The sequence below is a fragment of the Colletotrichum destructivum genome, chromosome 1, assembly GCF_034447905.1.
Source record: "Colletotrichum destructivum chromosome 1, complete sequence".
Lineage (NCBI taxonomy): Eukaryota > Fungi > Ascomycota > Sordariomycetes > Glomerellales > Glomerellaceae > Colletotrichum > Colletotrichum destructivum.
Window position 1 is genome coordinate 5,597,824 of NC_085896.1, and position 14,208 is coordinate 5,612,031.

General features: G+C 56.0%; 5 protein-coding genes across 5 annotated transcripts; 3 read left to right on the forward strand and 2 right to left on the reverse strand.

The window, feature by feature from the left end:
* The first annotated feature begins 2,461 nt into the window (after positions 1 to 2,461).
* Positions 2,462 to 5,327, forward strand: CDEST_01696 (Putative amino acid permease). Its single transcript, XM_062917855.1, has 6 exons — positions 2,462 to 3,227; positions 3,293 to 3,306; positions 3,393 to 4,678; positions 4,743 to 4,845; positions 4,918 to 4,964; positions 5,021 to 5,327. Exons 1-6 carry the CDS (start codon positions 2,993 to 2,995, stop codon positions 5,058 to 5,060), a joined length of 1,725 nt encoding a protein of 574 aa, XP_062773906.1. The 5' UTR covers positions 2,462 to 2,992; the 3' UTR covers positions 5,061 to 5,327.
* A 116-nt stretch (positions 5,328 to 5,443) lies between these two features.
* CDEST_01697 (Putative metallo-beta-lactamase, ribonuclease Z/Hydroxyacylglutathione hydrolase) lies at positions 5,444 to 6,770 on the forward strand. The gene is made up of 3 exons (XM_062917856.1): positions 5,444 to 5,610; positions 5,687 to 6,254; positions 6,326 to 6,770. Exons 1-3 carry the CDS (start codon positions 5,507 to 5,509, stop codon positions 6,515 to 6,517), a joined length of 864 nt encoding a protein of 287 aa, XP_062773907.1. The 5' UTR covers positions 5,444 to 5,506; the 3' UTR covers positions 6,518 to 6,770.
* A 1,482-nt stretch (positions 6,771 to 8,252) lies between these two features.
* Positions 8,253 to 9,306, forward strand: CDEST_01698 (Putative pectate lyase, pectin lyase/virulence factor; the record flags this gene model as incomplete). Its single annotated transcript, XM_062917857.1, has 2 exons — positions 8,253 to 8,975; positions 9,034 to 9,306. The coding sequence occupies 2 exons, from the start codon at positions 8,253 to 8,255 to the stop codon at positions 9,304 to 9,306; spliced, it is 996 nt and encodes a 331-aa protein (XP_062773908.1).
* A 426-nt stretch (positions 9,307 to 9,732) lies between these two features.
* Positions 9,733 to 10,370, reverse strand: CDEST_01699 (Putative LysM domain-containing protein). The gene has a single exon (XM_062917858.1). The coding sequence runs from the start codon at positions 10,287 to 10,289 to the stop codon at positions 10,041 to 10,043; it is 249 nt and encodes an 82-aa protein (XP_062773909.1). The 5' UTR covers positions 10,290 to 10,370; the 3' UTR covers positions 9,733 to 10,040.
* Positions 10,371 to 11,986: 1,616 nt separating this feature from the next.
* Positions 11,987 to 13,283, reverse strand: CDEST_01700 (Putative short-chain dehydrogenase/reductase SDR, NAD(P)-binding domain superfamily). The gene is made up of 3 exons (XM_062917859.1): positions 13,050 to 13,283; positions 12,372 to 12,909; positions 11,987 to 12,308 (listed from the first exon to the last, which is right to left on the reverse strand). Exons 1-3 carry the CDS (start codon positions 13,159 to 13,161, stop codon positions 12,110 to 12,112), a joined length of 849 nt encoding a protein of 282 aa, XP_062773910.1. The 5' UTR covers positions 13,162 to 13,283; the 3' UTR covers positions 11,987 to 12,109.
* Positions 13,284 to 14,208: the final 925 nt, after the last annotated feature.

Sequence of the window (14,208 nt, forward strand, 5' to 3'; positions counted from 1 at the left end):
CCCAAGGTGGAAACTTCAATGTCTTTAAGCTGTGGCGTCTTCAAACATTGAAACAAAGCCGACTCCGCTGGCCGCAATGAGAAAAGCATGTGAGAAGGGTTCAAGGGGGGGGACTCGGGGGGAGTTGTAGACAGCGGGAGACTTTGCCCCGCGTCCGACGTGTCTGCAAGCACTATTCGTACTTGGGGGGCTTCTGCCCGAGGCCCGGTCCCTGCGCAAGAATGGACACAGAAGAACGAGAGGTGTTCGCTACACAAAGTTCCCCTGCCAGTTCCGCCATAGTCAAAATGCCGCCGACGCCGCCGCCTGCGATTGACCAGACCAGACGTGAGCTTTGCAGCTTGCATCCTGAGATTCGTGGAGTCCATGCGTCGTTCTCTCGTTCTCTACGTAATATGCCAAATGGATTAATCTTGGTTCTGGCATGAGTCTGTGAAAGTCTCGTTCCGTTGGAACGAAAGGCTCGTGTCTGGCCCGAAACCCTCCCATTTCCTCCGTTCCGTTCGGGCTGTGCGGCCGTGGCGTTCGGCCACCAAGAGGATGGCGCCCAAAGTCAATTGCATGATGGGCGTTGTGGCTTGCAACCCACCCATCGACAAGACTGAAAGCCGGGTGTTGACGAATCGCACTTGATCTTTTCCATATGACCAGGACATTGCAGTGACGTTAGCTACGGGTCAACATGGGTTGAAGAGTGGCCTCGACGGGACCATGCCATACTCCATACTCAGTTGCCTCGGCCAAAAGAGACGGAAAAAAGGGAAACCAGTCAAGTGTCCAATTTCGCAAATTGCATGTTCCAACAGCCAACCGCCAAACTCAGGCAGGTCAGCATGGGTTCAACAACCTCACCGCCCAATGAGAAACTCTGGCCACTGCTTTTCGGTCGGCCAAGGGAACCTGACCGGGCGCTGCGGCATAGCATTGGCTTCGTGCCTCTGCCAAGATGCCAAGAATCATAGTCAGGAAGCCTACAGTGACGCAATCGGGGACTGGCAACGAGGAAGGGGGTAAGGAAGAAGCCAACTCCGAGGAGAAGATGTTGTTTCTATCTCACAGGTTAACAGCAGAATGACGCGTCTCACATTGGGGGGTCAGACAAGATGCCGTCATGTTGAATGATCTTGTCAGAAAGCCGTAATTCTTGACGACAGATGGTGACTGGAAGAAAGCAGGTCGCGATGAGGCCAGGCGCGCGTTCAATGTCTCACCCCCTCCGCGGCCAGCCTCATTGCTTGTCGCTCATGCCAATAAAGCTTCGCATTCCCTTGGCCCCAAGGACTCAAAGGGGACCCGGCCACTTCCCCTCCCCCATCGCAATGCCATTCGACAGCCACGGTCCGGGACCAGGCATGCGGTTCAAATAAACCGGACCGGCCAACCCATGCGGCGAACGGCACCTGGAGAGACGAACGCCTTCACCCGCGCGAAGCACGCCATTTCTCTGTTTCTTTCACATCTTGAGAGACAGAGAGAGATGATAAAAATCCCTCGTACAGATACACGTGCCGGCTATCGCAAATTGGCGCATCACGCATCCGCGTGGGATATGCAGGGAGCCGGACACCCCGACGCCAAGCTGCCGGGAACGCGCCGACGAACGGTCTCGACGCTGTCGATTGTTTGAATGGACCGAGAGCTGCCAGTTTGCCTCGGAGTAGTAGACGCAGCTTGCGCCCGAAAGGGACCGTCCTGACAGTTGCTGTTTTTCCCTTGTGTCTCTGCCTGCTCCCCTCCCCCCCCCCCCACGCCATGATATATGCAACAAGATTAGATATGACAGCCGTACGCGTCCCTCACTGCCTTCTCAGGACGCCTCGATAAGAGACACCCATCTCCGTCTTTATCTATTCCGGGGCTCCATCGCGTCACCATCCCCTCATCGCATCCGTCCCTGGGAACCCCCGCCTCCCTCACTTGGAGTGGCGGCACTGTACCCCCGGCCATCTACTGCGTTTCCTCGGCCTTTGGCCATTGATTTCGAGGTGCTGTTCCTCCTTTGATGACTGCAGAGACCAGAACGATTTGGGCGCAAACTTAAACAGAGAGGGACGCAGGGCCTGGACTCCGCAGAGAGTGAACTGACATGTGCCGCCCATGTCATGTACCATCAACACTACCTCCAAGTCGTACAGCCCCATACTCCAAGGGGAGAGGAGGGGAGAGAGGAGGAGGTAACCGATCGCGAAAGGTATTCTGTAGACTCTCACTCGCTGCCACGGCGCCCCCCTCCCCAATTCATCCTCCCCCAGTCGCCTCCAGACCCCTTTCAGACCCCGTCTACACTGCTACACTGCGTCAGGCCTAGTTCGCCGGAGAAGAATCCGCTCTCTTGCAGACCTCGCATATCGTACCCCGTCGCCCCCACCATCCACCATCCCGCCGCTCTGTGTACACTACCTCACTAGTGTCCTACGAAGAAGGTTGGTTGCTCTGCTCCCGCTGCGACGCTGCAGTGTGGCCTGCCGGCCGGTCCCTGATCTCTGGGAACTCTTGGAGAGCTTTGTTTAAAGGCATCTGCAGCCCACCCCTCAATGTGTCGGGCGAACGTGGGAAGACTTCTTGGCCTTCTTGCTTTTCTTCTTCTCACCATTGTGCACTACTCATCGAGGCTCTCTCTCCCTTCCTTGGATGTGTTTCCCATCCGGACGCTATCTCGAAAAAAGGACCATCGCTTGATCGGCGCTTCATCGTGAACAGCCCCATGGAATTCAAAGTCCAGTTCTTCTCCCTCCTCCTCAAGGCCATTCGGTAAAATCGAAGCTCGCACACCTGCCGCGGGTAACCTGCGATCGATCTCCAGGGCTTTCCATACATCCCAATCCCATCCCCCCCCAAATCGTGCCAGTCTCGATAACCTGCCTCTGCTCGTGAGCTGTTCCGAACGATTCGAGACGGGCGCCGCGCCGAAAGTCCCCCCCACTCATTCGGGTCCCTTCTCGGGTTTCGTCCTCCGCATTCTCCTCATTCTCCTCATTCTCCTCCTCCCGCCATGTCGTCCACCGGCGTCGAGCGCGCCGGCGGCCCGCCAAACTACGGCTACTCCAACCACGGGCGCTTCCCGGACGAGAAGCTCGTTGGCGACGAAAAGGTGCTCGGCGGGCAGTACGGTGAGCCCCTTGAGAGCGGCTTCCGCTCCTCGCTCGACTCGGGCGGCAAGCAGGATCACACCCATCGCAAGCTCAAGTCGCGTCACATCCAGCTGATTGGCATTGGCGGCACCATCGGTACGTTGTCTTCAGAGGGAGTGATGATGATCAAGACGGCCAAGACTGACTGACACGTTGAACAGGAACCGCTCTCTACGTACGTTGAAAACCTGCCAACTCCCCTCAACTTCCCCTACCTTCTCCTCGGATTGTGCTTACACTCACCTCTCCCCCTCCTTACAGGTCCAAATCGGACGAGGTCTGATCAACGGCGGCCCCGCGAGCTTGTTTCTGGCCTTCTCCATCTGGTGCACCTTCATCCTGGCCGTGACGCTCAGCATGGCCGAGATGGTCACCTACCTCCCCATCTCGAGCCCCTTCATCCGCTTCGCCGGCCGCTACGTCGACGAGGCCTTCGGCTTCGCCGCCGGCTGGAACTTCTTCGTCTTCGAGGCCGCCCTCGTCCCCTTCGAGGTCGTCGCCTGCAACCTCATCATCCACTTCTGGAGCGACGTCGTGCCCGCCGGCGCCATCATCGCCATCATCCTCGTCCTCTACGGCGTCATCAACGTCATGGCCGTCCAGTGGTACGGCGAGACCGAGTTCTGGGCCGCCCTCGGCAAGTTCCTCCTCATCATCGGTCTCATCATCTTCACCTTCATCGTCATGCTCGGCGGCAACCCGCTGGGGGACCGCTTCGGCTTCCGTTACTGGTACGAGCCCGGCGCCTTCAACGAGCTCTACTACGACGGCTCCCTCGGCAAGTTCCTCGGCTTCCTGCAGTGCCTCATCCTGGCCTCCTTCACCATCGCCGGGCCCGACTACGTCTCCATGGCCGCCGGCGAAGCCGAGAACCCGCGCAAGATCATGCCGCGCGCCTTCAACGCCGTCTTCTACCGCCTCACCGCCTTCTTCGTCCTCGGCTCCCTCTGCGTCGGCATCCTGGTCCCCTACAACGACGACGAGCTCACGCGCGCCTTCAAGGACGGCCAGCCCGGCGCCTCGGCCTCGCCCTACGTCGTCGCCATGAACCGCCTCAAGATCGGCGTCCTGCCCCATATCGTCAACGCCATGGTCCTCACCGCCGCCTTCTCCGCCGGCAACAGCTACGTCTACTGCGCCTCGCGCTCGCTGTACGGCCTCGCCCTCGAGGGCAAGGCGCCCGCCTTCCTCAAGCGGTGCACCAAGAACGGAGTCCCGGTCTACTGCGTCATCGCTGTCCTGCTCATCGGCCTCCTGAGCTTCCTGCAGCTCAGCGCCAACACGGCCGTCGTCCTCGACTGGTTCGTCAGTCTCGTCACCGCCTCGCAGCTCATCAACTTCGCCTGCATGTGCACCGCTTACCTGGGCTTCTACCGCGCCCTCAAGGCCCAGGGCATCAGCCGTGACTCGCTGCCGTACAAGGGCTGGTTTCAGCCGTACGCCGCCTGGTACGGCCTCGTCGGCACCTTCATCATGACCTTTGTTGGCGGATACACCGTCTTCCTGCCCTTGGACGGGTACTGGAACATTCCCGACTTTTTGTTCTCGTGAGTCCCGACACGCCTGCTTCCGGGAAATGAAAGAGAAACACCCCACAGCTGACACGACTAGGTACACCATGGTCGGCGTCTTCCCCGTCTTGTATTTCGGCTGGAAGATCCTCAAGCGCACCAAGATCTTCAAGCCTGAAGAGGTCGACTTGCACCGGGACAAGGTATGCTGCTGCCCTTCTTGTTACTAGACAGTATTGAAGGATAGTTGTGTAATTTGCTAACGTTTCTACTAGGATGAAATTGATGACTACGAAAGATCCTTCGTGCCCACACCGCCTGCGTAAGTCGTCTCCCGTCGTATAGTCTCCAAGATCCACATACTCACTCATCAATCAGGAACATGTTCGAAAGGATTCTGGACAAGCTCTTCGGTTGAACACCACTCGTCACAAGTTCAGTTTGCGTCTTCGAGTTTCCAGAGGTGTGCGGTGTTAGGAATTAGAAAGGCTTAGGATACCCCATGGACAGAAATAATGTAGGGGATACATGATTCAAAAGACTGGATGCTCTTGAGGTACTAGAGTGATACAAAAACGAGTGCTTGACCATTGGCCCAAACCCAGTTTCGCTCTAGAGGAAGCCAGGTTAACTCAAAGCCCGCTCCCCTCATTTACATCTCAAGAGTGCGAGATGACAATCGAACATTGGCTACTCCCGAAGATTCTGACTAAGCTCCGCAGCGGCATCCCACATGACTAATCCCGATGATGATATGTGTCGCTCAGAATGAGGGGTTAAGATCATTGAGAGTGGATGGGGCCTTGTGACTAGACGATTGGGAATCATCCCTGACAACATCTTGTAAGGTCGGCTCACAACGCAATGGATCTCCTGATTTGCGGTACTTGCGGCGTGCAGTATGACAGCCACGCCGTCAAATCATGCAAGATATGCGATGATCCTCGCCAATACGTCGCCGAAGATGGGTGAGCTTCTGAACCCTTACCCAGCCGGTTTGCCCCCGAGCCACATCGGACACGAGCATGTTGACAAACTCCCTAGCCAATGGTTCACCACCCTCCGCGAGCTCCAAGACTCCAAAAAGTACAAAAACGTCTTCACAAAGGACAAGTACAACTCGGGCGTCGTCGCCGTCCGCACCGAGCCCCCCGTCGCCATCAGCCAGCGCGCGTTCCTCCTCCGTTCACCCGTCGGCAACCTCCTCTGGGACTGCATCACGTACATCGACGACGACACTGTGCGGCGCGTCAACGAGCTCGGCGGCATCGCCGCCATCGTCATCTCGCACCCGCATTACTTCTCGACCGCGCTGCACTGGGCCGAGGCCTTTGGGTGCAAGGTGTACGTCTCGGCCGAGGACGGCGAGTGGCTCACGCGCCGCGGCGAGGCCCACGTGCTGTGGGAGGGTCGGGAGATGGAGTTCCTTGACGGACAGTTCCTGGCCGTCAAGGTCGCAGGGCATTACCCCGGGAGCTCGGTGCTGTTGTGGAGGAGCGAGAGGAAGCTCTTCGTGGCGGACTCGGTCATGGTCGTGCCCAGCGGCGTGTACCACGTCGACCGGCCGCCGGGGACCGCAAGCTTTGCGTTCATGTGGTCGTATCCGAACATGGTGAGTGGGCTGTAAAACTCGGAAAAACACGTGCTGGAAGGGGAGCCGGCTGACCCAGGTGGTGTGTGTAGATTCCGCTGTCACCTGAAGACGTTTACGACATCTGGAAGGCTGTTTCCAAGCTTGATTTCGAGGATGCGCACAGTGCCTTTCCCGGACGAGATGCCAGGGGCGATGCGAAGCGACGGCTTTTGGACAGCGCCCAGATCTTTGTCAAGTCTGTTGGATACATCGACCATCCCATTCATGGCGAGAGTATTTAGAGGTTTAACTCGTCCAATGGAAGCAACATGGCCTTTGACATCCAGTGTTAGACTGCCATCAACCAGACGGCTTGTGGCGCTACTGCAAGATCGCGGAGGGATGCATCTTAGATCACTTGCTATTTTCTCAGGATCCGAGACAGTTTCAACATAGCCTTCTTACTCTTTATTTTTCAGTCGAAACCAAAAGCTTTACGTTCCTACTCTCGCCAGCGAAATTTTGATCCGCTTCGAACATCAGAGAAGTAACGAAAAGGAAGGCATAACTAACTCACGATTGAAAGCATGAGAGTTAGTCTACAAAATATTCTAACAGCATCTGTATGAAACGAATATAAACTTAGGCGCAGATAAAAGAAATAATCGCTCGCTATCCAACCCCAGTTGATCAACTGAGAGAACTAGCCACCATCCGCTCCGCCCCGCTCCGCCATACAGAGCGTACGAATATAGACACCTCCAAAACTAAGGCATCGGTGCCGACGATCCCTCTTGGCCTCGGCGTTAATATAAGGTTGCTTGGCTTCTGGGTCCGGTGAAATAAAGCCGTTGGAACAGTCTGGTCAGCGGTGAGAAAATCTCCCCAGGGCGACGCAACTCTCCAAAGGGGGTGGTGAGTGGCCTCCTGATTTGCGGATTTATCAGCGGTGATTCCGGTACTTTTACAGAAAAAGTAACTGGAGGATGCTCTGCCGGCCGTCTGCTGACTTTAGATTCTCCGGCCAGATCCTCTCGCAAAGGGGCAGACCCATGCTCTAACAACCGCCAATATGCTTCTAAAACAAGTGCGGTTTAGCAGGTATTGGCAGATGATTCAACCACTGGCCGCAGATTTGAGGGTGATGCTTGGTTCTGGTGACCCCAGAAAGCTTTGATCTAAGACGCGGGGGTTGTCATGGTGTAGCTTTCCCATGATTGATGGGAATCAGCCATGTCGGGTTGCTGCTGTCGTCGACTTGACCGAGCCTGGGTTTAAAAGCCGTTCCTGCGTTGCCGTCTTGGCCCGCCCAGGATTTCTTGGAAGTCTTGGGCTAATCAAGACACGGCTTGGCTCAGCTGGGAGTCCAACTACATGCGCAAAGCCGGAGCCCAGACCACGACATTCTGTGGGTTTGGAAAGGCAACTTGACAGATTCTCAAACGCAGTTGAACCATCAGTAATCGTTATTATTGAGATTTCATGTATCCCCTAGACCAAAGCTCCAGTTGATTAAAGGCCTAGTCTGAAAGTTGGAACTAGTCCGTTGACTGGAGACCTCAAGACAGGCACTACGGGAACGATGAACAGACACATGCGACAGCAGCCCCAGACAATTATTTTTCAGGAGAATTCTGTGGTTCATGGACCAACTATTTGGGTATGTCGGTGGGTCTCGAAGTCCCGTGCTTGATGGGGTCAATTGCATGGCATGCAGGTTCGCAGATGATGCCAACGTCCGTTTGCCGTGTTATCCAGCTTGGCCGGGGACTGAAGATGTGTGGATAGGGGGGGAGGGCGGACAACAGCCGGGAACGACTTACAGAATCACCGTTCTATGAATATATATATAAATCATGAGAAATCCCCTTCCCTAACGGATTTGTTATCAGAGACATCCTTCGCAAACAACTGTCACTCTCTTTTAATCCTCGCTTTTTAAATTTCTTTTGGCTTCCTTCTCAAGAACTGGCTTCTGCAGAACACTTCAACATTCTTCCTCCTTTTTGAACACCACAATAACCCTCTTCCATCACAATGAAGTTCTCTAACATGCTTAACCTCGCCCTCGTGGGCTTCGTCTCGGCCGCTCCCACGCCGACCGTCGAGGATGAGGTCACTGGAGTCCTCGCCAAGCGCGCCTCCATCACCGAGTCCTGCAACATCGGCTACGCCAGCACCAACGGCGGCACCACCGGCGGCAAGGGCGGCTCCACGACGACGGTCTCGTCGCTGGCCCAGTTCACCAAGGCCGCCGAGTCGAGCGGCAAGCTCAACATCGTCGTCAAGGGCTCCATCTCGGGCAGCGCCAAGGTCCGCGTCGCGTCCGACAAGACCATCCTCGGCCAGAAGGGGTCCAAGATCGTCGGCGCCGGCCTCTACATCAAGGGCGTCAAGAACGTCATCCTCCGCAACCTGGCCATCTCCAAGGTCAAGGACTCCAACGGCGACGCCATCGGCATCGAGTCCTCGACCAACGTCTGGGTCGACCACTGCGACGTCTCCTCGGACCTGACCTCCGGAAAGGACTACTACGACGGGCTGATCGACATCACCAAGGGCGCCGACTTCATCACCGTCTCCAACACCTACCTCCACGACCACTGGAAGACCTCTCTCGTCGGCCACGTCGACACCCAGACCAGCGACAAGGGCAAGCTCCGCGTGACCTACGCCAACAACTACTGGAACAACGTCAACTCGCGCAACCCGTCCGTCCGCTTCGGCACCGTCCACATCTACAACAACTTCTACAACAAGGTGAGTTTCCACTGAAATTTTACGCATATTTGCTCGTATGCAGCTAACCAGAGAAAAGATCGGATCCACGGGCGTCAACACCCGGATGGGTGCCCAGGTCCGCATCGAGTCCTCCGTCTTCGAGAACTCCAGCAAGAAGGTCATCCTCTCCGCCGACTCCAAGGAGACCGGTTACGCCACCGTCTCCGACATGTCCTACGGCGGCGGCGAGAACTCGGCCCCGCTCGGCAACTTCGGCTCCAGCAAGGTCCCCTACAGCTACAGCCTCTACGGCAAGTCCAACGTCAAGAGCAAGGTTGTCGGTACTGCTGGCCAGACCCTCAGCTTCTAAGCAATTGGCGTGAGTCGTTTAGTGTGAGAGAGAGTGTGTTGGAGTCTTAAGTAGGACCCAGACAAGGAAAACGGTGGCCTTTCAATTCAGAGACACTTCTGTGGACATATTCTATTTGATGTATTTACTTCTTCTGCTGCGCCGTTTGATGCTTGCATCCCAGCTCAATCAAACAGATTGTTAGCTCTTGGCACCCTAGACATTCTGCTGCGAGTCGGCCTCCGGGAACGTTGTAGCATTGATGATCAATATCGTGTCCGACGAGAGGCTTCGGGCTTGGTAGTCATCTGGAACCCTAAGCTTTCCTCTACCCTGTAGAGTATTCGCTCTCGACGTGAAAAGGGATCTGTTTTGTCTGACACAGATCATGCAGCAGAAGACTGTTATCATATCCTTCAGATCCAGCTTGGCACATTGCAGTTGTATGATGTATCTGGGTTGCACAGGTTCAAGAGCAAACGTCTCCGTGGTTCGGCCACGAAACGTGAGTTTATAAATTAGGAAGGCCGTTTCAGCCAGATTAAGTATTTCGTCAATAGTAACGGTCCTCGGGAAACATTGAAACGTCCGTCTCATATCCTTCGAAGTTGAGAGCACTTTCAGAACGATGATCCAACGCCTTTCCTCCGACTTGGGTTCGGCATCCAAATCTCCAGCATTTCGTAGTTGGGTTGGGTCGGTCCCGCTGGTATCACCGTGTGCCCGTAAACAGTCGCTCAGTTGTGTCCCGCCGCCTAAGGCTTGCAGGGAACGACGATGGTCTTCCAGGACGGGATGGAGTCTGGGTTCGTGATGAAGTCGTTCAGGTCTACGATCTTCTGCACACTGGTGTCCAGGTCCTTCGCGATGTCGTTGAGGGTGTCGCCCTGGACGATCCAGTACCAGCCCAGGCCGGGGTTGGCTTTGTCTCTTCTGCAGTCGCGCTTGGCGGCGGTCATGCCGGCGAGGGCGGCGAGGGCGACGAGGATGGAGGCGGACCGCATTGTGAAGGCGATGAAATTTTTGAGAAGGCTGGATTAAATGAGTGTGGAGCTGTAAGAGTTGTCTGGTCTGGCAGGATGAAGGATGGATGAGTCCGATAACTCATGGTGAAGAGCGGATGGGCAAGCTCTTATACATTGGGAGAGCCAAGAACAGGAACCATTGCTGGTCTCTCTCCGAACTGGGGCTGTGGTATTACTGACGCTCGTGTCTTATGACCTACCGAACGTCCTCGAAGTAATTGTTATGGCCGCACGAGTCAACCGGAACGCCGATCTCATGATCCACTTCTCGAAGGGACGTAAAGTTGCCAAACTCTGGCAGCCTGCGACAAGCAGAAACGTGTGGTCGATGCTGGCTTTGTACAAGGTATAGGCTTGAACGAGTCAGATCATTATAGCAACAACGCAACGGAACGAAGTCCTTTGCAATCAACTAGCAAAACTTACTTTAAATGCTGCGGGTACCCGTGCCGATCACGTTGTCAACTGACGGCACTCCTGTCAGGCCAAATTGGATCGGAATATTTGGATGATTCGACGAAAAGGTAAATAAAGGGATCTGTCACTCATGTCACTTCATGCGAGCTGAGTAGGCGTGAAACAATTGCAGACATCATGAGGTGGTGGATGGCCGAGGTCTTGGGCACTATGAGGTCAGGTATGCGAGAGGCTGTTGTTGGTCTATTGTCCAGAGCCGAGAGTACGAAGATGTCGGCATGATCTCATTAGGTTTCGCCGTGCGGGTCGCGAAATTGAACAAGAAACCGTTCATTCTCGTGTACGAATGGACCAGCCCCGTTGTCTACGGTTTGCATGGCTGTTGGCGATGGACCTTCTTGTCATTCCTCGGCGATCCCTTCCACAATCGACGTTGCTTGGAACAATGAGAGTTTGCGAACCAATGCCCGTATCTATTTAGATCTCGTACCCAGAGAGGCTGAAGGAGGCAGAGACGGCAACTCGAAGCGTACGGCATCGGGCTCAATCAAACACCAACCGGAAATGCTCATGGCCCACCACTCTCGGTCGAGGATGTGAGGGTGCTGCATGAATTGCCATAATCCACCCCCACATCCGGCTCTGGAGCCAGAAACGGGGTTCCGCGGACACGGAAATGAGCCAAGCCAACGCGACGAAGATTAACCGAGGACATGCACGCAGTATGGAGGGCATTATATAGGCCCAGTCGGACTGCCAGTCGCCAGTCTAGACATAGTTCGCTCAGTTGATGTGCGAAGTTCGCCTTATCTCTCTCTCCCTGCTCACCTCCTTCTCTTGAAGGCTTTCTTACATTCTTTCTCCGCTAAGTGTAATGATAAATGAGAAAGATTTGGTTGATATAGCTATCCGTTCTTACATCCATGCCATTCATCCACCCCATAAGTCTAACTGAGGAACAAGAGTGCGGATGAAGACACCAGCCGGACTGAGCGACTGAACAGCATCCAATGGTAGCTTTCCGAGAATAAGTCTGAAATATGCCGGGTTTGTGACGAACTCGCAAAAGGGAACTGAAACCAAGCTTCTAGTTGAACATTGTGGCTCTGTTCTCCAGATTATCCAGTTTCCGGTGGTTCCCCCGACTGAACCCGGGATCGGCCAAGAGAGCGGGTCGACCCGGCCGGCTCTCTCACCCGAGCTGCTCGCGAAAATCACACATGCACAAGGAGGCCTGCTGCAAGATGCTTCGTTTTTATGGGCACATGATTTTATTCGGTATATGCCGTGTCATGAATATAAAATGTACAGTGGTCCAATCTAGTGTCCCCGCCGGTCGCCATTACTCCGATTACTACAGTCAGGTGGGTGTTGAATGTGGTTTACATGCAAGCGGCACCGTCGATGCCGATGACCTTGCCGTTGATCCACTCGCCGTCCTGGGAGGCGAGGAAGCAGACGACGCGGGCAATGTCGATGGGGAGACCGACGCGGTGCATGGGAGACCAGCCGGCGGCGTACTCATCGACACCTTCGTCGTCGAGCTCGGCGCCACCGGGGATGTACTCGCGGCAGACGTCACTGTCGTTTTGTTAGTCAGATCCCAAGAAAGTCGGTGTCGTTTATGAGATCAGAGTTCCTTACCGGTACATGTCGGTCTTGATGCCACCGGGGGCGACGGCGTTGACGGTGATCTTCTTGTCACCAAAGTCGATGGCCATGCAGCGGACAAAGGTCTCGATGGTGCCCTTGGAGCCGGAGTAGACGGCGTGCTTGGGGACGCCCTTGGCCTGGCCGGTGATGGAGCCCATGAGGATGAGGCGGCCGCCGACCTCGAGGTTCTTGTAGGCCTCGCGGGCGACGAAGAACTGGCCGCGGGTGTTGATGGCGAAGACGCGGTCGAACTCCTCGGGGGTGACGTCCTTGACGTGGCCGAAGGAGACGACGCCGCTGTTGGAGCAGACGATGTGGAGCTGGCCAAAGATCTTCTTGGCCTCGGCGAACATGCGGACGATCTGGTCGACGTCGGAGACGTTGGCCTTGATGGAGGCGGCGTCGGAGCCGGCCTTCTTGATGGCCTGGACGACCTCCTCGGCGGTCTCGGCGCTGTTGGCGTAGTTCACAATGACCTTGGCGCCGCGGCGGCCGAGCTCCATGGCCATCTCACGACCAATGCCACGGCCTGGGAATGTTAGAGACGGAGCGAATATGGGATGAACAGACCCTGTGGATGCGCCCTCGGCGGAGTTACCCGCCGGAAGGGGGGAAACATCCAGTCGAAAGGATACCATTTGGCGGGCAATGGGAAACAGGAGGACATACCGGCACCGGTGACGAGAGCAACCTTGCCCTGGAGGGATGCAGAGCCCAGACCCAGAGGGCCGGGGATGGCATCGTACTTGGAACCCTTGGAGTCGGAGGTAACGCCAGGCATCTTGAAAGATTGAGGGGGGGAGGGGAGGTTGACTGGTGTGTGGTGTCGGGAGAAGTGATTGGTGTGGTAGTGGCAGGAGTTGGTGAGGTGAGAGTGAGAGTGAGAGTGAGAGTGTGAGAGAGTGCGTGCTGGAGATGATTCGAAAGAGGGTATCTTGGACTGGATTCCACGGGTCTTAAGTATGGCATCTCGACATGTTCATCCACATCGCCAAGTGCGTTTCCCATCCGTTCTATTCTGGATCGGCCCTGGCCCTGGACTGGCCCTTGGGACCGGCCGCCGGTTGGAACCGCCTCACCTGAAGCTGTTCGTCTGCGTTTGCTTTCCCTCTGCTATGGTTTGCCTCTGGTTTGGCCATGGGGGGGGGGGCCTTGTCTCTGTGCCGCTTTGCGCCCGGATGCCCGTGGAGAGACAGCCGGACTTTGGACGTGCGGCGCATCGGACGTCCGTGAAACGGTATCGGTTCTTAGTGTTGGCTGCTAGTCTCTTCTCGTGCTCTCTCTCTCTCTTCCTGTCTTTTTCTCTCGCTCTCTCTCGCCCTCTCTCAGTAGCTCCGTTCCCACCATGCACATCGCTTCCCGCACCAAAAGGCGAGAGCCGAACGTGCAGTGCAGCACGCCACATTGTCCATCCGTATTCCTTTTGGGCTGATCTTTCTTCCCTCCCCGCTTCGCCGTTCCTTGAGCTAGCGCCGCTTGACCCCGTCGTCGTCCTAGTCGTCCCTTAGTTACGCATCAGTGGGATAGTATCTCAATGCTCTGCTCCCACACCAACATGGCCGCTCTGGTCCTCTTCCCCTGTTATCGAGAAGCATCTCAAGTCTTGGGCCGCCCGGACCGAGCCCCGGACGCAGGCCAAGGCGGATGGTCTTGTCCCACAGCTACGGATCCCTCCTGCTCGGCCTACCACAGGAGACGGACGCAACAAGGCACCGATGGCTTTCTGTGCATCTGGGTTTTGCATCTTCGCTGTCGCGCTCGGCGCGATCTCCATGGTGTTGTTCCCGCGTGGCCCAATGACGGGGGAGCTTTGGACCATCTCGCTCGC

What these genes read in the sequence shown, in the direction of transcription:
- CDEST_01700 (XM_062917859.1), bottom strand. Translation starts at nt 13,161, where the DNA reads ATGCCTGGCGTTACCTCCGACTCCAAGGGTTCCAAGTACGATGCCATC. An exon ending in TGCTCTCGTCACCGGTGCCG is followed by an intron (nt 12,910 to 13,049) that starts GTATGTCCTCCT and finishes TAACATTCCCAG; the next exon opens with GCCGTGGCATTGGTCGTGAG. An exon ending in ATCAAGACCGACATGTACCG is followed by an intron (nt 12,309 to 12,371) that starts GTAAGGAACTCT and finishes ACAAAACGACAG; the next exon opens with TGACGTCTGCCGCGAGTACA.
- CDEST_01696 (XM_062917855.1), top strand. Translation starts at nt 2,993, where the DNA reads ATGTCGTCCACCGGCGTCGAGCGCGCCGGCGGCCCGCCAAACTACGGC. An exon ending in ATTCCCGACTTTTTGTTCTC is followed by an intron (nt 4,679 to 4,742) that starts GTGAGTCCCGAC and finishes TGACACGACTAG; the next exon opens with GTACACCATGGTCGGCGTCT. An exon ending in TCGACTTGCACCGGGACAAG is followed by an intron (nt 4,846 to 4,917) that starts GTATGCTGCTGC and finishes CGTTTCTACTAG; the next exon opens with GATGAAATTGATGACTACGA.
- CDEST_01697 (XM_062917856.1), top strand. Translation starts at nt 5,507, where the DNA reads ATGGATCTCCTGATTTGCGGTACTTGCGGCGTGCAGTATGACAGCCAC. An exon ending in CAATACGTCGCCGAAGATGG is followed by an intron (nt 5,611 to 5,686) that starts GTGAGCTTCTGA and finishes CAAACTCCCTAG; the next exon opens with CCAATGGTTCACCACCCTCC. An exon ending in TGTGGTCGTATCCGAACATG is followed by an intron (nt 6,255 to 6,325) that starts GTGAGTGGGCTG and finishes TGGTGTGTGTAG; the next exon opens with ATTCCGCTGTCACCTGAAGA.
- CDEST_01699 (XM_062917858.1), bottom strand. Translation starts at nt 10,289, where the DNA reads ATGCGGTCCGCCTCCATCCTCGTCGCCCTCGCCGCCCTCGCCGGCATG.